Here is a 25325-nt window from a genome sequence, read left to right as displayed (position 1 = left end):
CATTATTATAAAATATTGTACATGAAAATGGAATAGAAAAAGAGAAATAATAATAAAATCGAGTAAAAGAGAGGAATGCGCGCAAATAAATTTCTAAGGTGGAATAGAATTAATGGTAAATTTATCGCTAAGTTTCTTCAATTTTTCTGTTACACACTATTTCTACCATATTAGGTTGATGCAAAATTATAAAAAAAAAATCATAAGTTTAGACGAACAAAATCTCAAATTAGTAGTATTGTTTGTTCAACTATAAAATAGTGATTTTTTATTTTTATATCAGATAGAATAACATGCACATAACCCGGTCCTAATGATTCATTTGTTATTATTTTAATTCTAAAAGTTTTTAATTCATTTGATACTGCGTGAAATATAACAAGTTTCAAAAATGTTTTAGTAAACTTTATAACATAGGTACTTTGTTTAGTGAAAACTTAAGGGAGCTATACTAGTGCTAAAAATAACCAATTTTATTACAATGTTCAAAAAACACTGATCAATTTGACAATAGTGATGTGCGAATATTAATTTTTCGTTATTTCAATACTCGTTACTTTGTAGATACGAAACGAAGTATCCTCGCAGATCAAGAGTACTTCTCACTCAATACTCGCACATAATCTTCCATTTTGTCTCATCATTTACCTAGTATTATTTTGGTTTTATATTTAGTTAATGGGATAATCAGATTCGTATTAGAATTAATTCATGCGTTATTACATTCTAACATTAATTGCATTAAAAATATAGTACTTATATATAAGTGGAAAGAATTTATGAATGGAGACGTTCTGATATCTTAGAAATCATAGCTAATAACGGCTTAATTCAAAAAATGTATTTCCCGATCCTCTAATAGAAGCTTAAGAAACAGCAAAAAAATTAAAAAAGTCCCAAAAAAGGAACAGCTTTTTTTGGACCCCATTTTCTGGGCAAAGTCTAATGGCTTTACTCTTTAATTTTTTTTTTTCAAAATTCAACAATACGTTCTTTAAATCATGTCTGTCCAACTTCTGGTTCCCAAAATACAAAACTTCATTACAGAGTTTTAAAAAATTTTTTAGGAGTACCTAGTAACGAGTACTCATAATTATCACAAAGTAACTAGATTGCACATCCCTAATTTGACTAATGTATAATGCCAATGTAGAAAGTACATAGCGTACTTCAGAATAATTAATCTGGCAAAAATTTTAAAATACCATCGAGCAATTTTAGTTTTTGAGTTCAATGCAACCAGAATCTCACTTTCATTTTTGCATCAACCTAATACAGTTATTATTATAATATTCTATCGTAAAAAAGAGCTTTCTTTAGTAGTAGTAGTAATAATAAGAAATTATGTAGAAATTTGATAGTCTTTTGTACTCAGCATGAATTTAATTAGCACTCGCCTTATGCTTCATAATAATACTCTTATATATATTTACGAGTATGTATTCATATACAGTTAGCAGTATAATTATATTATATAAAGGATTCAGAATTCAAAGAAAAAAAAATTGTTTTTATTACAATCATAAATATTGTATACACGGAGACTTAATACATTCCTTTGAGTAATGAATAAATTTTTTGAAAATTAAAATATAAAAATTTTTGGTTAGCAAAATAGGCGATAATTATGTGACCATAAATTTATTAAACGTTAAGATTTTATTAAATAAAAATTGGATAGTATAAAAAGAAAAGAATTTTAAGTGATGAAATTTAATTGACGCTTTTTGAAATTTTATAACCATACCTTTTTGCGCATAAAATTCAAATTTTTAGTTTTTGAATGACGCCGTCAAAATTTGTTTTTCGGATTTATTTTTTAATCGTTTTCATTGAATTTGAAATTAAATGAAATTTAATTTTATTAATTAATTAAATAATATTTGGGTTTGATTAAATAGTAGGCTTAGAAAAATTATTTCCCTTAACGGTACTACCACGGACAGTGCCCATTCAAATTTTCAGTCCTCTTATTTCCATTTCATTAATTGTCATACAAATATAAAATAATTTTTTTAAGATCTTTCTTAACAATATTAATGATTTCAAGTTAAAATATTTTCTTTATGATTTGCCAATGTAGTGGTTTGTTAAAATTAAACTTCTATGGAATCTTATAAGAATCATAATTTGGCCAATAAAAGTAATGTTGCAAAAAGCTTGGCAAAATGTGCCATTAACATACATGGAAAAATATTTATTAGAATTGATTCGTGTTAATTATAATAAAAATGTCTGTATTATCAGCAGTTGAGCTTTTCACTACTTAGGTATTTTTATTAAAAATATGTTTATAATTCAATCTGTTATGGCACTCGAATTTTGCAAAATCACAATTCTCAGACTACTATTTCTACAACACAATTTATAGAAGATCTCCCAATTTCGATATAATAAAGCAAAAAATGTAGCGGAAATCATCCGGTTATTGAAACGCTATAGTATCTTTTTTTATGATAACATCTTTTTTAGGACTCTTTCAAAATAAATTCCAAAAATGTGCTTATTTGTTTCACCTGGTCTTTGTGAAACAAATGTGTCTGTTTACAAAACTTTTACAACAGTTTTTAAAATATAAAGCAGCTTCTAGACGCTAATAAATGATTTATTTCATTACATAAAAATTTTCAACCTCCGCCACCTTCCAAGTAGTATCACTGATATTCGTAAAATTTGACTTTTCGATTTTTTGCTTTTTTTATCTTTCTATAACATTTTTTTTAACTTACTTAAAACCGTCGAATTTCAGCTATTATCTTAATGTTTCTTTCAATTATTTTTTTTATCATCCTAAATCTATGCAATAATATTTTTTGGTGTATGAATAAAATTAATTTAAATAATGTAGAATGTTATTAACAGCAGTGTATTTTCACTTATTCCAGATAAATTATTCACTTATTCAACAAAACCATTGATTGAATCAGCCTTATTTGAAATGATTACCGTAAAATTAATTCTAAATTTATTCAAAATTTTATTATAATAATAAGAAAATTATTTCTATAGAACATCGTTTTAATCATTTACACCTAAAACTATATAAGTGTCCCAGATTTAAATTTTTAAAAGGAAATGTGCTTTTTTGCAAAGGATTTCTGACTGAAACCGCTTTCTATATTCATATACTCTTTATTTTAATTCCGATAAGATTGTGTTCTACATTTTTATTTTCAATTTAATATAATATTTCATTTTTTTTTCTTTTGGGAAAATTTTCTAACCAAAACAGGTGAAAATTTCAACATTATATTTATTTTTTTCTTTCTAATTATGAACCATGAAGGTTTTTATTTTATTTCATTTCTTCTTTTCGCTCGACAACAAAAATATAATTTTCTTCTGCATGCATTTACAACAAAGAAATTTTTAAGACTTATAAATTGAATGAACATTTTAAATAGTGTGCGAATATTAAGGGCTCAAATACCATAATAATATTATTTTTTCATATTATAATGAATGAAATGAAATTGTCAAAAACATAATAAGAAAAGGAAAACCATAATATAATAATAATTATTTCATATATTAAATGTTAACTCATAAATTATTCAAAAAATTTAATTCAAAAATAAAACTATAAACAAATTAAATTATTTTTAGTAATAACGAAATGTATACAGGGTAACATTGAATGTTATAAGAAGAACGTTATAGGAAGATGATTTGGGAAGGTTGTTCTCGAAATATAGAATCATAATTTTCTTAAAATTTAATGGAATTAAGCAGATACATAAATATTTTTATATTTATGTACAAGTGGAACCAAGAATTCATTTAGAGGTATTTAGAGATAATCGTGAGTATTTTAACCACGAAAAATTAAAACATTAGTTTTAAAAATAAAAAATTCGAATAATATGGAAAAAAAATTATTAAAATGCTTAAAAACCAATAAAAATTATTTGAAGTGGACAAATTATCTCAGTTTCTTTCATGGGCCAGTAGTTTTGTTGAAACGAAAATTTTATACAGTAATTATACAAGGTGATTAATTATTAATAAGTGATTTGCCATCCATACTTATTGTACCATCATTTGCAACCTTTAAAATGAATTAAAATTTTATTAAAATGTTAAATTTTAATTTCAGCCAAGGTAGAGCAATTTTAGGAAAATTTTACAAAATTTCCAATTTTTCGAATTTTCAATGTTTTTTTTTTATTATCAATTTTATTCTAAGAAAGACGGTAATTTCGTGTACAAAAAATTTTTCGGAACAGCCAATAATAGGTTTGAAATTTAAATATTATTTTACGATCTGCTTTATCATAACGATAAAAATAATAAGAAATTTTGCATTTTTATACAATTTTTAGAAATTTCCAAAAGTTTATTTATGAAATTTGTTTAGCAGTTATATAAACTTTCAGATATTTTCAGATATAAAATGTAAAATTATCATTTATGGTTCAAATTATAGGAAAACAAGCATATTTTATTCAAAGTATTTTAAGTCAAATTTTCATTGAAAATCATCAAATCCTAGCACTCCATATTGATTTAATCGAAAAATAGAATTTAGTATTAAATATACGAGCTCTTGTTGAATCGAACAAAAATTCTACGAAAACAAAATTTAAGAAAAATAAAGTATTTTTTTTTTTTTTTTAAAATCAATATAAAGGGTTTCGCATACGGGAATAACAGAAAAAAGGAGGATATTTGAAATAAAATATCAAAAGAAATTTTAACACCTTTGTTAAAATTTTTAAACCGAAAAATATCTTGTTTCTTTTTTCGAAATATCAATATAGATATATTGAGAAGTACAACGAGAAAATAGAATTCATTAAATCAAAAATTGTCAAAACAGTGTTTTTTTTAACAAACAATATAGTCTGAGTTTATAACCAACTATCTTGAAAACTGAACAATTTTTTAAGATAAAGCTTTTTCAGAATTAAAGTTACATAATATATACATATATATACAAAAATTTGGATAAATAGAAATTTTAAAGAATTATTTTAAAATCTCTTTATTGCGGAATAGCGAATTTATTTAATGCGCGAAATGATGATGATGCACTTGTAAGACACCATATTGTTATGTTAAAGTTATGTAAACGCAACTCATCGCAGAATAAAACCTAAGTTACATAAGTTAAACTAAATCTCATTTTAATTATATTTCAATATAATTAAAATGAGATTTAGTATTTCAATATTTCAATATTTTTCATTTAATTATATTTCAAACTCAGAAAATTCTTATTTTTTCAACACTTTCAAATTTTTAGGCTACAGTTTCCCGGTTTTTCTTATAATATAGTCCAGATACCTATCTGAAAAATTAGTGAACTTTCTTACTTTTTGTTTTCTTTTTTCACTGACTTTTACTCTTACAACAATTTGTAAAATGTCGCCTGATTGAATTAAGTTCTTCAACATACTTGCGAATTTATAAGCACGAGTGATAGACAGTAATAAAAATACAATATAAAAATTAATTTAGTATTCAAATAAAATTAATTAATTATAATTAATATTATAAGCAAAAGTTTAATTATCTCGTGATAAATTCAATATTTTTATTAAAGACAAAAATTTAATTGCAATTAATTCATCAAAAAAATATTTTCTAGGAACTATTTTTATAACTCATCCTGCCAAATGTTAAAAGCGAGAAACATTATTAATAAACTGAATGCCAATTAATATTCTGAATTATAAAATTTTTCTAACCCATGATTTACCCTTTATTATTTTTTTTATTTTCAGGATTAATTTTAGAGGCGGAAAATTATTTTTGATGTATACTTTTTTATATACAAGTATATTATGCATGCTTTAACATTAATGATTACAAAATGTTAAAAATGGAAATGTCTCATATCAAAAATATCCAATGTCATTTCCTAAAAAGAAACAAAAAATCATACACAAATTATATACAATTTTCCATTTTATCGACTTCAAAGGGATTTCTTTTTTTTTTGAATATATTCGCATGTATTCGCGTGTACTCGCATTATTTCTTGGTATTTTATTCATAAACATATGCATTTAAATATATATACACATTATTATTTGTTTGGATGTACATAGGAATAAATTCTATGAATTTGAATAAGTATGACATGTTATATGTAAAAATGTATATAATAAGCAATCTACAAGTATAACATTTTAGAATATAAATATAGTGTTTAAGTACCTCATTTGAGTCTCAAACAAATTTGGAATATCATAAAGAGAATTTATTTTTTTTTATTGTTTTTCTACTTTTACACCTATTTAATTTCAGTCTAACTGATTTTTCCGCTAACTTCTTGCTACTTTTTTTATTTTTTTTTGTATAAAAAACCATGAAATAAATTTAAAGACTTTGATTTTTTTTATGTTTTTTTCATCAAATCCTAAATACATACATACATATATAGAATGATCAAGGAAAATGATTTGCCTAAAATAAAACAATTTCCAAAAAATTTTTCTTTTGCTTCCTTTTTATGTATTTTTTTTTTTATAGAATTCACTAAGGAAGTGTTTTAATTTAAAACCTTTATTTGCACTTTCTAATACTCTTTATCTTATATTTGAATTTTATATTTTCACATATTTTGTGTATTTACATATGCACACACGCGCACATATACTAGAATACACAAATAAATTAAATTTAAAATAGAAATTATTTGATTTTGAATGATAAAACAAAATTTAATATCGAAATGATTTGGAAAGAAAAGGAGGAAAAAAATTTAAAATATTATTGATTTTTTTTAAGAAAAATAATATTTTTGAAAATTAAATAAAATATTTAACAAGGACTTACCGCTTTAATCCAATTATTCCAACAAAATTGAAATTCTTCTCTATCAATATGTCCGTCACCGTTTTGATCGAATACTGCAAACATTTGATCAAGCCATTCTTTAGATACTTCATAAATATGACCGCGATCATTACGGAATAAAGCCCGACATATTAATGCAAATTCACATATTGATAGACGATCATCACTGTTTAAAAAATAACAAAAAAGCATTTAAAAATTGTACTAATTAAAAATTTTATTTAAAATTTATTTTTTTGTTTTGGATATTATTGCCTACCCACTGATTATACCGGTTTTAATGGAATGTACAAATTTAGACTCTTTGACAGAGCAAAACCAATAAAAACCGTTTAATAAATAAATAAAATCCGTATGGTCAAATTTACTCTTGAAGATTCTCAGTACAGCACTCTTGAAGATTCTTACAGTTTCTAGTTTTTCCAATTTTTTGACCAACAGTTCATTTTGCCATGCCAATTTAAAATAAATCTCTTGAATAAATATTTTAAACCATTTTGAAAGAGATTTCATGAAGAAATGAAATTAGACATCATCTAAAGACCAAATGCTTCATGAAAACGAATTTTGTTATCGTATATGTACATACATGTACATTACATAATATCAACCGTATACCCCAAGAGTAAGTAATCAGCACGAATAAAAGAATTAATTTTCACATGCAAAGCAATTTAAATATGGACGAAAATGAGCTCGAACAACTAGCAAGGGACATAAGTCACTTGTATGACCATCGGCTTGCATTACCTCATTTCATGATCAACTTGCAAGACCAATATGCAATGCCAAAATGTATAACCATCTTGCACACTTAAATGACAAATCAACATAACGAACATGCATGACCAACTTGGATTAGGTAATTGTATGATCACCTTGCATGACCGTTAAAAATGACAAAATTGCATAACCTATGTGGTTGCATAACTAACTTGCATGTACCCTATGTACTTAAATGAATAACCGACACAACCAATATATGCATGATAAACTTGCATGAGCAATATGCAAAATAACCTATGTACTTGCATAATAAACTTGCATGAGCAATATGCATGACAAACATGCATGACCGATGTAAAATTATGTCGATGTAAAAAGATAAATTATCAGAATTATACTTTTACTCAGGGCTGATTTCCCGATATCCCCCGATTGATGTTGCCAAGAATTCTCGTACAATATCCGGGCTATATAAATACAGGATGATAGGGCACTATAATGGACATAAACACACAGCTACACATTTATTTATTTTTATACACTTGGTCCGGAGACCAGAATTAGTGTCAAAGCACTCAAAACTGATCGGTAGCTTATATTACTTAGCTTAAGTTTCTTATTAACTTAAATTTATAAAAGATAACATTATTGAAAATTTACAAGAATATCAGCATAGCAATATTTAAATACGGAAAAATTATGCTTTTGTGGTAAAAATGTGACATCAAATTTAATAATATTTTGTGTTTCAATTAATTAATATAGGAAATTTCTAATATTTTGCAATATTACCATTTTGTCAAAGAAAAATATGTTGTAAAATGTAAACTATAATATACTTTCTTGGTTGGTAGAAATGTCAACGACAGATTTCTTACCTCAATACTAAAGATAATTAATGAGCAAGGAGGTCCAAAGTACCACACAAAGGAGTTTTCTCAAGAAATATTTTAAAAGAAAAGTCTAATATGGATCTGATAAAACTGAAAATCTTTTTTAAGGATATCACAAGATCACACCGACATCACATTTTTGACACTTAAAAGTTTACATGTCAATTAACTTCTTTTTTTTCTTACATTACCTTTAGAAGGTATATAGAATATTCGAACGAATTTATGAAAAATAATTTGTATATGGAAACATATTATAAGAATTATAACAAAGTATAAGTCGGGAATTAGAAAATCCTTGAAATTCTCAATTATTATAATTATAATATAATTTCTTTTAACAGTGTTATCTTCATATATGTATGTTTATACAATTTTCATTTATATTTTAACATATATGTTCAAAAATTGTTTATTCCTCAAGTTATTTCAGTCTAAAAATAATTCTATATACGAGAATAAATATGCTATATTAATTTCTAGAAATTAGGAAATAAAGGATAAACATTCAATTAGTATCTTACTTATTAAATATACTTATCGCAAAGTTGGTTCATATGCACATATATTTATACATATATATAGGTATATAAATATAATTTAATATAGAATGTATGTATGTAGTATAGCACATAGCAAAATGTATGAGTATAGAATCTTTATTTAGATTTTAATATTAAAATTTATTTTTATATATAAAATAATAGGCTATTATTATAGTATAAACATACATACATAAATAAAAGCAAAAAAAAATACGCCTTCTTAAGGATTTCATTTGAAGGATTCACGGCAAATTAATACAACCAATTATAACATAAAAATATAAATATGTGATAAAAAGTGGGAAGAAAAAAAAATATGTCATTAAAAAGTATCATTGACATTTTATTATTTTTGTGTTATAAAAGAGAAAATAATATAAAAATTGAGAGAATAACAATATTTTATGAAACTTACCCATCTTTATCGAAAGCAGTAAAGCATGCATCCATTTCTGCATTAAAATTTTTGTTGTCGTCGTCGTCGTTGTCGTCGCCGTTGTCAGCTCTTTGATTTTCTATTTGAGAATTTTGTTTCGACAATAAATGATTTTCCTTTTTATGATCTTCTTTTTTCTCTTCTCTACCAAATTGATTTTTTTTACGTAATAATTTATAAAAATAATTTAATAAATTTTCTTCTATTAATTCTTTTTGGTTTTTTTCAATTTGATCTTCTTCTACATTTGTATTATACAATAATTTCAATTTATTATTTTTATTAGAATTATCATCACTCACACCAGTATTATTAATTGTTACACAATAATCATTAATAATTGTTGAATTATTTTTTAATCCATAATTATTCGACGGCAAAATTTTCGTATTATTATTGTCCATTACCAGTGTACGCCGAATTTTAACTGCGGGAGATGACTGCACATTTATATTTTATCCGATTTTGTTTTTTATTTTTTCACAATTACGGTGATGGAGTAATCGCAATCATAAAAAAAAAATTAAAAAAAAAAATATATATGAAGTTATCGTTAGTTAAAATAGCACACACTTGCAATCTTTATTGTAAAATTTAAAAAAAAATGTAATAATAATAAAAATAGTAAAAAAAAAGGATAATGTTCTCTTATATATATTAAATTTTATTTTATATAGTTATGTAGGTTTGTTTTTTTTTTTTAAATTTTTATATTTTTTGCACTTTTGCGGGACTAAATTATATATATATATATTATATTTTTTTTTCGAAATTATAATGAAGAGAAAAACAGTATGTATTTTTTTTTTATCGAAATAACAAACTTCTATTAATTTTTTATTGAGTTTCAATAACGACGAAGTACCATGGTTACTCATTTCACATTTACAATCATATTTTTATATACATAATATATAATATATACACATACATGTACCATGATATGAATATTTTTTTTCATATTATATCTGAATGGTTTAGTGGGAAAATTTAGTTAACAAAAAAAGGGTTCGAGCACAATGTCTTAAAAATTAAAAGAAAGAAAAAATTTCCGAATTTTACTCGGTTGATGCCCATGAAAGTAATTAATTTGAATTAATTTTGTGCTAAATACTAATAATATTGTTGTCTCTTAAAATTGAACATATTTACATAACATGTAGGCTTTGAATGTAAGAATAGGCCGTCTTTTATGATTTCCACAGTAGTAGGTGGAGAGAAGTCTAAGAAGCACAAAGTAAATAGTGTACATACTCTCAACCCATTAAATAAGATTATTCAATAAATCAATTATTACTTTTATGCATTTGTTGAAAATAATTCGAAATTTTCGCCAGTCTCTTTTTATACCCGTACGAACGTATGTTAGAAGGTATACTAAATTTGCCTTACCATTTGTAACGCTAAGAAATAACGGTCTGAGATATAGACTCAAGTATATGTTTTTAATTAGCGTCAAATTCTGAGTCGATTTAGCTTTGTCTATCCATCTGCCCGTCCCAACGATAAATCAAAAACTAATTGAACTAAGTTCACAAAATTTTCACAAAATGATTTACTATAGTAACTGCCAGAACCTTATTTAAATTGGATATTATCGAAGTAGTGGTTCGGGTAGTTGCCGTACAACTTCAAAATTTATTTGGCTATATCTCAGAAACTATAAAAAAAGCTGTAGTATTGAAATATTACTCAAACGAATGTATTAATAGGACCAATATGTTTGATAAAAATCGTTAAAATTTCTCGACTCCTTGTGGTAGCTGCCATACTGAGCAGAGTACTGAGAAAGTGAGAATTAATATAGTAATACGGCAACTGAAAGTCATAGTCTATTCCACAGTCAGTTATGGCATTTACTCGCACATAGGATATCAAACTCGTACGGGTATCACAGAGTTGACATACTCTATTTTTTCTTATTTTTTATATTATTTATATTTAAAATGATTTTTTTAGTTAAGATTTTGTTTTTTAAGAATTTTTTCTTATATCCAATTCGCACAGTTTTTATGTATATGTATACGTACAAACTTACACATTTATATCCGTTAAATAAAAATGATAGTCATGAATTTAGTTACAGCATAATTTAGACAATATTAGAAATTACTTATTTAATCACTATTTCTTCGTTATTCTTGTTGACTCTTTATTATACTAAATAATCTTGGTATTATAAACAAAGATTTGGGCGGTTTTTTTCATTTCATTCCAACAACAACATTCAATATGAAAATTGAGCGCTTTAACTAAATATATAAAGCTCTAGTTAAATTCTTGATGCTATAATTATCTAGCTCCAGTTGATTTTCATTTGAAATTTATGTACTGTATGTCGTGGTCAATAACTATTATCAAGAAACTTGGATTCATTCAACATTTTTTATATTTATCTTCAGTATGATAATATAGCAATATATGGTAGGTCGCATAGGATCTCATATTTAAACGCCTCTCTGTTGCTCTGTATCGTACAGCAAAAAAAAATACCATTCGAACAATATAAGATTTTGTTATATGTTCATACATTACTTTTAAAGCATATATGAGCTAATTTTTTTTGAAAGTGGTATAAGTCAATTTTTCATATATTAAGCTATTTAAGGGTTTCCGTTTGAATCAATATGCGATGGCATTCTACAGCAAAATCGCTTTTGTTTATTTTATGTCTAAATAGAGCACTATCGAAATTGTAATTGTAACTGCGCAGAGAAGGTGCCTACAGCTCATCAAAATTACCATTAATTAGTAGTTGTAGTAAACCATTAGTAGTAAAGTTGTATAAGTCCACTTTTTAAAAAGTGGACTTATACAACTTTAAAAAAAAAAATAGTTCACATAATAGAATACTTTAATTTTATCAAATTAAGTTCAGTAAGCCAAAATCGCCTGTCGGCATATAAAATAATAAAATCTTGATTTGTGTACCAGACTGCGAGTAGTTCAATTTCCTTTCATTATTATTTTTTTTTATGCTTTTTTTGTTTTTGCTGTTTATTTTTTTATCTAACCACACAACCTTTTGATTAAAATCAAAAAACTGTTATACAAAACTTACACTTTTTGTTATGCTCCTTTACACTGACAGCTAATAAACTCTTTATATTGTATATAAAATTAAAAAGTTATGAAAACCCTTCAGAAATCACGAAATGATAAGCGCCTTTTTTGAAAAATTTCACTTTTCCTTTTATTTATTATAGTTTTATTATGTTTTGTTATACGTTTATAAAATTTGAAAGTTTGACGTCAGCTAATTTAAATAAAAATTAAAAAAGTATATAAAATTAACTAATTAAAAAATAAAAAATAAATTTTTATAAAAAAAAATAAAGTTTTTGGAAATGGCATAAACTTTGATATTTCATGTTAAATTTTACTTGGCATATTTCTTTAGGATTCTTATCGTATAAGTTTCTTGTATATTTTGAAATAAAATTATTTAAAATTATACAAGTATGTAAGCATGTTAATATTAATATAATTTGGTGTATTCAATAAAATATTAAAATGAACATATTTCCGCTGATGTACGCTAAAACCGTTCTCAAAATGATCATACCTTCGAAAACATTCAAAATTATTTAGCACTTTCGAAATTTCGTACACTTAAAGTCTTAATTTCTATAACTTCTGTTAGAAAGAACTATTTATATTTGTGAAACTTTCCTATATCTATTTGGAATTTTTATTATTTTGTCGCTATTTTGAAAATTGACATTTTTGCACAAAATGCAATTCTCAATTACACAAATAAATTATTGTTAAGCGATCAATGCAATCAAAATGATTAGAAAACACTTACCTTAAATATTATTTAAAAATTAAAAACAAATACTAAAATTATGTTGAGAAATAAATATATCAACGATCAACACTCAAGTTCGAACATCAACTAAAAAAAAAAATCTGATGTGGTCAGCACATAACCGACCGCAATGTGTATTGTCTAGTTAAGTGAAAGTGTTACATAATATAATAAAAATGTCTGTTAAATACTTCTTTCCAATTTTTAGGACATTAGTAAGCTTATAGTTAACATACTTAGAAAAATGTAAATTTGGCTCTTATTAGAGTTTCGCTTTGTGCTACCCGAATTCCCTGAAATGCTCGCCAGTTAGTTTCGGTAACAACCAGAACTCAAATATCAAATTTCAAGAAATTTCATCAATTTGTTCTGTGGATATGGTGAAAAATGTAAAATCGGCCCGCAAATCAGTTCTCGAGCCCTGATCTTTCCAAAAAAGTTATATGTTCATTGCTTTAATATGAGGAGTTCATATATTAAATTTCAATAAAATCGGTTGATTATTTCTCTTTATATACACAAAAATGTATATTTGGCCCGTAGTAAACGTCTAGTTGCCGATGCCTGATTTCTTCCCAAAGGTAGGAATTTTTGCGTATGATCGAGCAAAGCTTATATATGAAATTTCAAGTAAATCGGTTGAATACTTTCTTCAAAATGGTGAAAAATGTAAAATCGGCCCGCAAATCCGTTTTCGAGCCCTGATCTTTCCAAAAAATTTATATGTTCATTGTTTTAATACGAGGAGTTCATATATTAAATTTCAATAAAATCGGTTGATTATTTCTCTTTATATACACAAAAATGTATATTTGGCCCGTAGTAAACGTCTAGTTGCCGATGCCTGATTTCTTCCAAAACATACTAATTTTTGCGGACAGTCGAGCTGAGCTTATATATAAAATTTCAAGTAAATCGGTTGAATATTTTCTTCAAAATGTTCAAAAATGTAAAACAGGCCCGCTAAAAAGTGCAGTTCCCGAGGCCTGATATATACCAAAAGTTGATCGATCCGTGCCATGGTGGAAACAAACTTACATATAAAATTTCATCAAAATCGGTTCAGCCGAACTTGAGATACACGCGTGCACACACAGACCGACAGACCGACAGACCGACAGACCGACAGACCGACAGACCGACAGACCGACAGACCGACAGGTTGCTAAAAATAGTTTATTTACACTTCCCTACTATGGAGAAGTACGTTCCCACCGAAAACTCGATATGCAAAATTTGTTGCCATCACATAACCTACCTATTGTTTACACAATACGATCGGTAAAAATTGATTTTTTGTATAAAAACAAAAAAGCTTTTGCAGATTATTTAAAGTTCGGGGAGTTCCAGAACAATTAACAATAAAACTATTATTATGTGTAATAGTTAGAGCTGCCAGATAATACCGGGAAGTACTCGAAAAATAAAAGACAAATAATACTGTCTTTGCATTTTACGATATTTTGTTTTTGCGGTAATTCTTCATTCTTTAGTGTTTATTGTATTGAAAACATTTTTAATTGTGAATAGTTTTTTTTATTCAGGTCAATGCAATAACTAAAATTAACTTACTCACCGGTTCTCTCCATTTCGTTTGTAAATTCACACTTCAAAATTCATTTTAAATATGCTATTAAAATTTTGTCAGAGTGTGCCTTGAATCGGCAATATATTCTTCGTCAGGAGATGAGTTAGAACACTTATTGTACATGTTTTTTTTTCCCATACCTCTTGAAGATTGAAAAACTGATAATAATATTAATTCCGAGAGCTGACTATATATTTTTGCATCTAAATATCAAAATTTTTATCCATATGTCTATAAAATCACAAAGCGATTTGGAAACGACTACTTTAACATGCCACCGTGAAAAGGAAATCGAGTAATTAATAAACAGAAGGAATGAGGCAATATCTTTTCATTATACTAACGCAATAATATTGCTTATCTGAATTAAAAATAGAAAGTATACATAAAATTATTGCAAATTAAAATATACGTACAAGCATACACACATAAAATATACATTCATTCGCTTATCACCTCACTGAAATTCTAAAATATCAATTTATATACAACATATGTATGTCTATTGTATAAGTAAACAAACAATGCTTCATTTGTAATAAAAAGAAAAAAGAAAACATAATTTTAATAAAGTTAGGTCAAACCAATGGTTTGTATTGTAGCACTTTTCTCTTCAGCAAGTCGTGTAAATACTGCTTCTAAAATCTAGGTAAACCACCACTAAACTACTTACTACTACACTATTAAAATTACTTTTATGCATATACGTAAAGTATTTCATTAAAGATTGCATATATTTAGGATGAGCGATTTATGCAGTCTTTGAAATAAAGCAAAAATAAATTTAAACATAATGGCCGATTTTAAGGGTTAATTGCGTGAGTTAAGAAAAATAATTATATTTTTTAATGCCATGGAATCTACCGTTAGCTTTCTACCTTTATAGAAATTTGATAAAGCCTGCGGTTTCGGAAATATAAGATCCCAAAAATTCAAATTTTACAAATTTCGAAGGGCAATAACTTGAGAGCGGGTGGAGCTGGGAAAAACGGCCGGGCGAACAGAATGGAAATAAGCTTTTTTTTGAAAACTTTTTTAAAAATTTTAAGCTAAAAAAAAGCTTTGAGAAATTTTTTACTTCTATGGTTTATTGAAAGAAATAATGATGACGCTGAAAATATTTAATCCGTTTCTGAAGTTTACGTTTATTAAACTTAAAATAATTTTAAAGTTTATCGTACTACATCTAAGTGGGTTATCAAATGCATTAATAATCAAATGTAGTTAATGGACTTGAAAAAACAAATTGTCATATAATATCGACAATCAATCAATGAATATGTGGCATACTGTTTGAAAAACAGAAATTGTGTAACTTTTTATCAGTATATTTAAAAAAAATCATTGTATATATTACATGTGTATGCATTGTATATATTATGTTATATAATTATGTCTGTTCATATTTATGACAATACCATAATTTTTGTTTATTTGAACATAATTTATAAAATGAAGTTTTTAAGGTCCTAAAATTTGAAAGTTTTATTATTTATCGAAAGATCACTATATATTGTATAATAGTTATGAGTCATTGACCATGTTACGGTAGCGCTTACTATTTACTGTAATGGGAACTGTTGTCCATATTTTTAGATAAATAAGTTCTGGCAATGCCAGCAATATGTAAATTATATTAAATGTTTCATAGTCGGCTTATTAATAAGCCGTTTAAAGCGAAAATTAATTTCATTTATGGTGACAAATCATTGACAAAGTAAATTGAACATGAAATATTGAGTGCAGTAGGACATCTCGTTTGGGAATAAACCGTTTCGTTAGTTCTATCTTAGGAAATAACACCTTTAATTTCATGTACCCCCACATAATTATATTTTAGTAATAATTATTATTTAATTTCATGACCAATTAACTTAAAGTGAATTAAATTTAATTTGAGCATTTTGTTTTTTTCATTTTAATTCTATAAAGCTTTTGGAATTGTATTATGGTAATTCTCTATTATTTTGTAAATATAAAGTGCTTAAACAGCTTTATTACATAACTTAGGTAATCTTATTTTGTCTATTGGTAATAAAATATTCAAATGTAATTTTTAAAAACCAAAAAAAAAAAAAAAAAAAATTAAAAAATAGCGTAAAAAATTTTTGTTTTTATATTTTTATTTTTTTACCGACCATATTGTATAAAATAAGTGGAGTTATGTGATGGCACCAAATTTCGCATATCGACTGGACTTCTCCGTGGCAACAAATTTCGCAAGGAAATGCACTGTTCCGTGGTAGGGGAGCGTAAGTGAACTGTTTTTAGAAAAATGTCTATACATCTGTCACTCTGTCTGTCCAGATAAAATTTTTAGTTCTACTTTGGTTATGTAACGAATTGACTAAATTTTGGGATATGTCAGGTCTCGGGAACTGGATCTTTACTACTGACCGATTTTATTTTTTTTTAATTTTTAAAAAAATATCCAACAAATTAACTTGAAAATTTATATGTAAGCTTCGTTTGATCTAATATTTGGACGAAGTCACTTGCCTTGATATTTTATATTCATTTTAGAAAGAGTGGACTTATAAAATTTTAGGGAACATCAGAGCTCGAAAACTTAATTAGGATCCGATTTTTCATTTTTTCATGTAATTAACTAATTGGAAGAATTTGTTGAAATTTAATATTTGAATTCAGTTTACTATTTAGTAAAATAATAAATTGACGACCTTTCCGGGGCTTCGGATAAAGTGCATAAAATAAGAACCAAATTGATATTTTTCTAGTCATGTTAACTAACAGTTTAGTAGGATTCTTAAAATTTGAAAACCTTTTGTTAATCTTATGAAATGTTTTCCCTGAACTAGATAATAGACATTGTGGTCGGTTATGTGCTGACCACATCAGATTTTTTTTTTACTGAATTCCTGAATATTAAATTTTACTTTTTTTTTTTATATAAAATTTTATTAAAAACTTCGAATGTTGATTTGAATTTAAGATGAATTTTTTATAAATGGTTAAAAACTCGGTTTGGCATAGCTTTAAAAACAAAGAGAAATAAAAGACAGAATTTATAATTCAATTAAAATTCGATATATGCGCATATACTACAATTATAAGCGCTTGATAAACATCTTTTAGGATTTGTATCACATCAAAAATAAACAGAATCCACGCTTTTTTAATTTTGATTCTATGATTTTATCTTGAAAACAAGATTTCGAAATAAAATTTGGATCAGGTGTATTTTCAAAAGAAAATGTAAAAAACAAAACCACAGTCTTCTGCTATTTATTAGCAGCAATTTAACTTTATTATTAGCAATTTAAACGATTTTTCTCCGTTTTACTGGAAATTTTTTATAACAGAAGAGTTTCTTTGCTCATATTCGTTTTCATACAAACGAGGTCAGGTATAAGCAGAAAATTCGCTTCTAAGCACAAAAAATGTCTTGGCTTGAGACCTATGTGTTTAAAAGCGTGTAAATTTGAGATAGAATAATAGAAATGTGTATAATATTATGAAAATAATTAATTGTTATACTTTCAATGAATTCAAATACAAGATTTGTTTCTTAAATTAATATTTATAATAATATGAAAATACCTGTTTTACGTGTATTTCTCTCTTTGACATTGCAACAGTTAAAAAGAATCCACGACAAATGAAAATAAAAATAATTATATTAAAAAAAGAATTGTTATTTTTCATAATTCTGTAAATTTTTTTCTCTTTTCACTTTCCACTATAAAGTTCATAAATACAAAAATTTTTCCACACAACCGATAGAAATCGTTCGACGATGCGTTATTTATTTACGCGTGATCTGCTTCCAAACTGTGTTAACAATGAAGATTTAACTGATGTGTAGATTCTTGAATTCCGTATAATAGTAAAATTTAAGATTCAACTAAATCATATTATGACACACAATTTAACACATAAAAATATTTACAAAACTTTTAGTAAATTTGTCCCATTCCACATTTTTATAATAATAAATTAAAATTTATTTGAATTCTTTACAAATTGAAAGAGACAACATCAATATTCAATATAGTCTAATTTGAAAAATAAAAGTTACACGCTTGATTGAGAGTATAAAACAATGTTACTGACTTTCGAAATTAAAATCAAAAGTAGAAAATGGTGATCTGCTCTGAAACAATATTGATTCAATTGATTAGTTGAATGAATCTCAAATAGAAAATTTCCTAAAAACAATTTCTAAAAATATTTTCTTATTGTTATTAAGTATTGTTATAAAAATAAAATGAATTAAAATTACAATTAAAAAAACAAGAGGGGAAAACAAAATAGTTTGACGTTTTAAATAAGTTTTATATTAGCACCATTCAATTATATCTTAATTATTTTAGTAATTGTGTACGTAATTTAATTTTAGCGCCTGAATAGGTTTTATTTAATTTATTTAGATATTTCTTTTCACTACACAACTACTTCACTGATTATTATTTACGATATTGATAAATTATAATAAACGCAGTACTGTTTATGAGTCTATAAAAATAACATTTCACCGCCGGATCTACCATACATGCAAACTATGCATTTGCAATGGGAGCCGAAAAACTGGGACACCATTAAAAATTTAAAAACGAAATGTAAATTTTACCAAATAAACCTACATATACACAAACATTGCGAAACAAAAAGCTAAAAATTTAATTCAAGGCTTTAATTTTTTGCCTGATCTTGTATTCAGCATGATAAAGTTAAAAGAAAGCAATTTATTTTGCGTAATGCGCAATATTTATTGCATATTGTTCATTACTTTGGATGAGAAGAGGCGCACATATCGGAAACCGCGTAGGAGGCCGGCCGAACAATTCAGAAACAAATTTAATGTTGTTTTTGACGGAAAATTCAGTTCTAAAAAATTTAACGTTGTTTTTGATGGAATACTTGTCACATATTAAAACTAACCTATAAATTTTAGTGATTGAAATTAATAATTTTCATTTTGTTTTTTATTAAAAAAAATTACCGCACTTCGCTCTTCATTGTTCATTTATATAGGCTAGCGCCATTGGAAAATCTAACATAGAGAGGATTGTAAATTTAAAGTCTTATACACCGTCTTATTAAATGAATGCACAACATTGTTATATCTCACAATTGAATTATACAATTAAACGGTCTTAAGAATATTAGTCTTAGTTTATAAATAAAAAACTCTTTTAATATGCAACAGTTTGTAGTAACACTGCTATATCATGCTTAACATAAATTATGTTATATAGTGTAAAAACTCACAATTCCTGAACTATTTTTTTCTTAACTACTGTTTCGTATAAGCTAATGTAAAAATTTTAATCTACTGTGACAAAAAAGTAATAATTTAAAAAGTAAGTAATTTTTTTATAATTATTTTATCTTTACTTAAAATTTATTACGTATGTGGGTAAAAATTATGAGCCATCGTTTGCTTTTCAATCATAAAGGTGTTCTTCCTTTTTATTTGAATCTAGTTCTATTTTTCTTTATTTGAATCTAGTTCCAAAATGATTAATTGTGGATTGTTTTTTAATTTTGCCTTTATTATTGCTTTGTTTCATATTACTAACCGGAATTACTGTGGGAATGATGATTATATTATAACTATAATTTCGCATTTCAATCAAAGAACCAAAATCATTAGCTTTTTTGAATGTAATACCTTATTGCTGTTGTGTTTGCATTTTACGAACATTATAAGCAATACCAATAAATTCAGCTCATATTGTAGTCTTATATCTACATTGTAGAGTCAAACGTATAAGTATTTGCACTTAAACTGCATGTACGAGTATCTGCACTAAAGATATCAGTGCGTACACATGTAAATTTTATTTAAATTTAATTATAAAATATTTTTCTCTCATCTCCAAACATGAAATTTTTATATTTAACTTTAAAAAAATTATTGACTCAAATTCAAAGAAAAGAAAAACTTTTTCAATATTATAAAAAACATTTTTAAATACAAATTTAATTTATGAAAAATTCACAAAAATTCACTACAAGTAATGTAAGCAAGCATATGTAAACTCTCATACATACAATTTGTTCTTATGTAAAATTTTTTTCCAAATTCATCAATATAATGTTTAGGCTTATAAACTGGACCACCATAGTTTTATATGAGGATATAATGAGCGCCGAAAAACGGAGGCCCCCTTGAGAACTTAAAAAAAAAATGGTAAATTTTAAAAAATAAAAAATTTTACTAATTTTCATTACGTGTTTTTTTAAAAAATATTTTACCGCGTGGAACGCCGAACAAGTTAGAACTGGTTACTTTGCATTTAGTCGTAACTATTAATTCCTACATTTTTTTTTTTTTGTTTTTAATAAAAGTTTCTAAGGATTTTTAAGAAAATTTCTTGTGAAAAATTTAAAATTTAAATATAAAACTAAAACCAAAGTACAAGGTTTGTAAACGGTAAAAGGAATAAAAAAAATCATAATGAACTTTATAACATTTTCATTTTATAACAATTTACAAATCACAAAAATATTCTACTGCATATTATTACATAATACAAAATGGCCCTCTTTCAACTTATAAGTCATTTCTTATAACATCTACAAATTAAATTTTAATTGATTGTGGTTTTATTGTCAAATTGAAACTTTAATCTAAAAAAAAAAATCTAACAGTATAACCAAAATATTTCTGGAATTTATAGAGATGTATTTCGGACTCAAAAACTTAAAAAAACAAAGTTTTACAAATATATGGAACGTGAGAACCGGAGTCAAGTTTAAAATTTAAAAATAAAAAAATTGGAGATCGGAAACGCACATTTGTTTTTATTATAAAGAAGAATTTTTTGACCATCAACAATAATTTTTGATTATTTTAATGTTCAAGTAGTTAAGTTGCGTAGTTTTCTCTAGTCATTTTATTCACATGCAACTCCAAAACCATTAGTAATCGCAACCTTCACAAAACTTTCAGAACGTAAGTTTTTTTATTATAAAATTTAAAATTAATTTTAAGTACAATTTGCTGGGTAAAGAAATAAAAAAAATGGATTTCGAAATTTGGATAAAGCCAAGCAAAAATTTTCTTCTACACTAGTTTGTGAGTAATAATGTAATGCTTGCATGGAAACTAGAAAAATTCATTCCAAATATAAGATAAAATTATTCGTGATTTAGTGTGAAATTTTCTATATAAAAAATAGAAAATTTCACTATAGTTCTCTTTTGTTACAAAATTTTACAAAATAAGTGCAACAACTTCCGTGCTTTCTGATGTTACATAAAATTTTCTTATTTGGTTTATTATTATTTAATGTCCTTTTCACCTTTGATTTTACATAAGTTAAATATATATATATATATGTATATGTGTATATATGCATATATACAAAGTGACATTAAAAGTAAATATAAATATTATTAATTTGCAAGATAAATTTATTACTTATTCGGAAAATTCTTAGCCCAAAGGATATTGCATTTGACGTAAAATATTTTACGTAAATTTTTACTGCATCCATTCATTTACTCATATATAGATATGTGTGTATTTCGTAGTTATTAATAAATAGATATACATATATAAATATTTAAAAATTATGCAATTTGATGAAAAGGAAATGAATTTTTGTAGGAAATTCGTTGTTCCTCTATATGAAAAATAAATTAATAAATATTTTTATAAAAACTTTTAGAGTATTTCACACACATACAGGTAAAATGCGATGACAAACGAGAGACCTAAAATAATGAGAATTAATTTTTAATATTTAATAAAATTCTTAAAATCAATTTCCGATTAAATATTTTTCGAAATTAAAAAACATTCTTAATAAAAACTTCTTTATTTACCCCAAAACCATATAGGATATAAATTAAAATTTTATTAAAATTTATTTATTTAAGTGTCTAGATGATGCAAATTATAGTAAATACATATTATATGTAGCATAAGCGTTTGTAGCATCTATAATGCACTTAATATTACGAATTCGTACACATTGATATACTCTTAACTTGAACGTATGTTCAATACAAAAATTTAAGCCCCAAGTAATTCTTGTTAAATTGATTTTTCTCCTGATATTCGCAGTGTTCAACTTACGAAACCTTTATAGAGATGTTTCAAGGAGGAAAAGGCAACCATTTATAATATCAGATCACATACAGAATTTTATAACATTTGCAATCTAAAATAAAATCATTTCTGTTTTATACATATGCAAATAAAAGGTATTTCATATACACAATATGTGAAAGATATGTATGTATGTATACACAAGGATAAAATGTATATATGCATAAATTCGGTTCACATTGGTTAAAATTAAAGTTAAATGAAGATAAAAAGAGCATAAAATTTTCATATTAAAGTTCAAATATTCAATGTAAGTTATTTTTTTACCTTTGTATTTTCCTTTCTAATTGACTATGCAACAAATGAAAATATTTATTAAAATTTAATTTTAAAAACATTTTGACATTTTCAATATTTCTGTTAAGTAGAAGGGAAATAGAAACCCAGCGAATTTAATGACGAATTGTAATCCAGCCTAGTTAACTGTAAACATTCACTAAGTAATTGACTCATTGTATGATTTGGGATTTTAATTGCTAAATACAAAATATAAAACAGGCAAATTCAGTACCGCAGCATCTTTTTAAAACGTTCGTTCGAACTCTCTAAATTTTCTAATGTACGTTAGTTCTAATAAATTTGCTTTAGTTTAGGAAAACTGCGGAATTCCTTTTTAAAATTTAGTTTAGACAATTAAATTGTTCTCTTAAAAACTATGAACCGTAATTAATGCCTCTTGTTCTTAAATATTTCAAACACAATCGAAAATATTTCATATTCTAAATTTTTATTTCGCCAATTAAATGCAACTTTTATACTGAAAAAAGAATTTATTGAATTTATTTTGGTCTTTTTTCTGTTCATCTAATCAAATAAATTTTGTTGAATTTCTAGTGGATAAAAATTAATGTTACCACAGTTTTTTAGTTCAAAATATCAAATAGCCATTCCAGACTGTTTTCCAGATAGTTTAAAAGGACTCAGAGAATTTCTACAATTTTTGTTTTAAGACACTTCACAAAATCGATTCTTTTAGAGTTCAGACGCAGAATAGAATCGGAAAAGGGAAAAAATATTGAATAAAATATATTGAAAAGTTTTGCAAATATTGTTTGATATAAAACTTTTTTAAGAAATGGGCCTACATTGTCTTTGATCCCAAGCTGAATAGTGAAAACGTTTTAGAAATGGTCACGGTTCTACAAGTGCAGAAAATATACACTGTCATTATTCATTTATTAAAAACTTCCTTAAAATAAAATGAAAATTTTCTTTGTGGGTCTTTCTATTTTAAAACACCATTATTCTTTAACAGAAATAATTAAAGTTCGTTCAACAAAAATAATCTATAATTGAATTCCAAAAAAAAAACAAACATATTTGCATCCAAAATATTTAAGCATCTCACTTTATAATTAAAAATTAAATTAAGATACGCAATTTTTAAATTAATATTTACACTTTATGTTGACCACCCGTAGATTTTAAAAAATGCAAAAAAACATAAAATAAGAAATTGATTTTATTACCTCTTGACATTTAAATTAAAAACCTACAATATCTACGCACCTTCTCATATTATATGTACACCTAAATTTCTATATACCCTTTTGTTATTCAAGTTCATAATAAAATTTTTGAATTCATTTTATAATAGCGATACGGTTGACCGTACGAGAAAATTAAAAAGAGGAATTTAATTTCAATATGATGACTATATAAAATATTACTAAATGTATACTTTTATTATTTGTATTTGAATGAATATGTGGTCATAGAAATCCAATTGATAGATAATTCCATATAGATAATAATATATATTGTACTGATTTAAGTCAACATGCACACATGCATATTCAAATAATAATAATGTATACGCAAGTTACAAGTATTTGCATCCATTTTAATGCGTCTTTTATATGTAAAAATTTATGCATAGCTGTATTTTCAGAATGGAGAAAATTTTAAAATTTTCAACAATAACATAAATTTAATAAGCTCTTAGATAATGAGATGAATTGAAAATTATTAATATTATTTGCAAAACTTTACATATATAGAGTTCTACTTATAAACTATTGCTCTTACACACCGGAACAGACTGTGACGCTTATAATGTTTTGTGAGCCTCACCTTCTTCTTATGAATGGTAGTATTGCCATTTCTAAATTTCAATCTGAAAATTATGTAGTGTAATTAATCGCTCTTGTAAGTTTGTTTTTTATACCCTATCATTCTTGAAATTAATAAATTACCCTATTAGCCTAAAAATTATAAATTTCAGTAAATCTTAACATTCTTTTTAATACGTCCTGTATGACTTAAGTCCCTAATTGATCTCTTCTAATAACGCAATAAAAATTTAAAAATTATATTCCTTCTTAATTATAGACGCTCTTGATTTAAAATGAAAAAGTTCATATCCTTGACGTGTTTATAAAATTTTAGGAAATAAAATTACAGTAAGTGTTTATTATCTTTATTTTACTTCCAACACAC

The 25325-nt window shown here is 25.4% G+C and overlaps 1 protein-coding gene across 3 annotated transcripts in view; it reads right to left on the bottom strand.

Moving 5' to 3' along the window:
• LOC129609634 (uncharacterized) overlaps nt 1-25325 on the bottom strand; it is a 59404-nt gene that overhangs the window by 15137 nt on the left and 18942 nt on the right. Inside the window, exons 1-4 of one of the 3 annotated variants that reach the window (XM_055521688.1) lie at nt 13213-13280; nt 12466-12660; nt 9384-9844; nt 6784-6970 (exon numbers count right to left, since the gene is read on the bottom strand). In XM_055521688.1, the coding sequence (XP_055377663.1) occupies nt 6784-6970; nt 9384-9808 (612 nt within the window). In that variant the 5' untranslated portion in view covers nt 9809-9844; nt 12466-12660; nt 13213-13280. Of the gene's footprint in view, nt 1-6783; nt 6971-9383; nt 9845-12465; nt 12661-13212; nt 13291-25325 lie in introns of those variants that run through there. The other 2 variants (XM_055521687.1, XM_055521686.1) reach the window with 2 other exon arrangements.

This window comes from Condylostylus longicornis, unplaced genomic scaffold (genome assembly GCF_029603195.1).
Source record: "Condylostylus longicornis isolate FDR11 unplaced genomic scaffold, ASM2960319v2 ptg000040l, whole genome shotgun sequence".
Classification (NCBI taxonomy): Eukaryota; Metazoa; Arthropoda; class Insecta; order Diptera; family Dolichopodidae; genus Condylostylus; species Condylostylus longicornis.
Note: the sequence above shows the minus strand (reverse complement) of the source record. Positions and strands in the feature narration are given on the sequence as shown.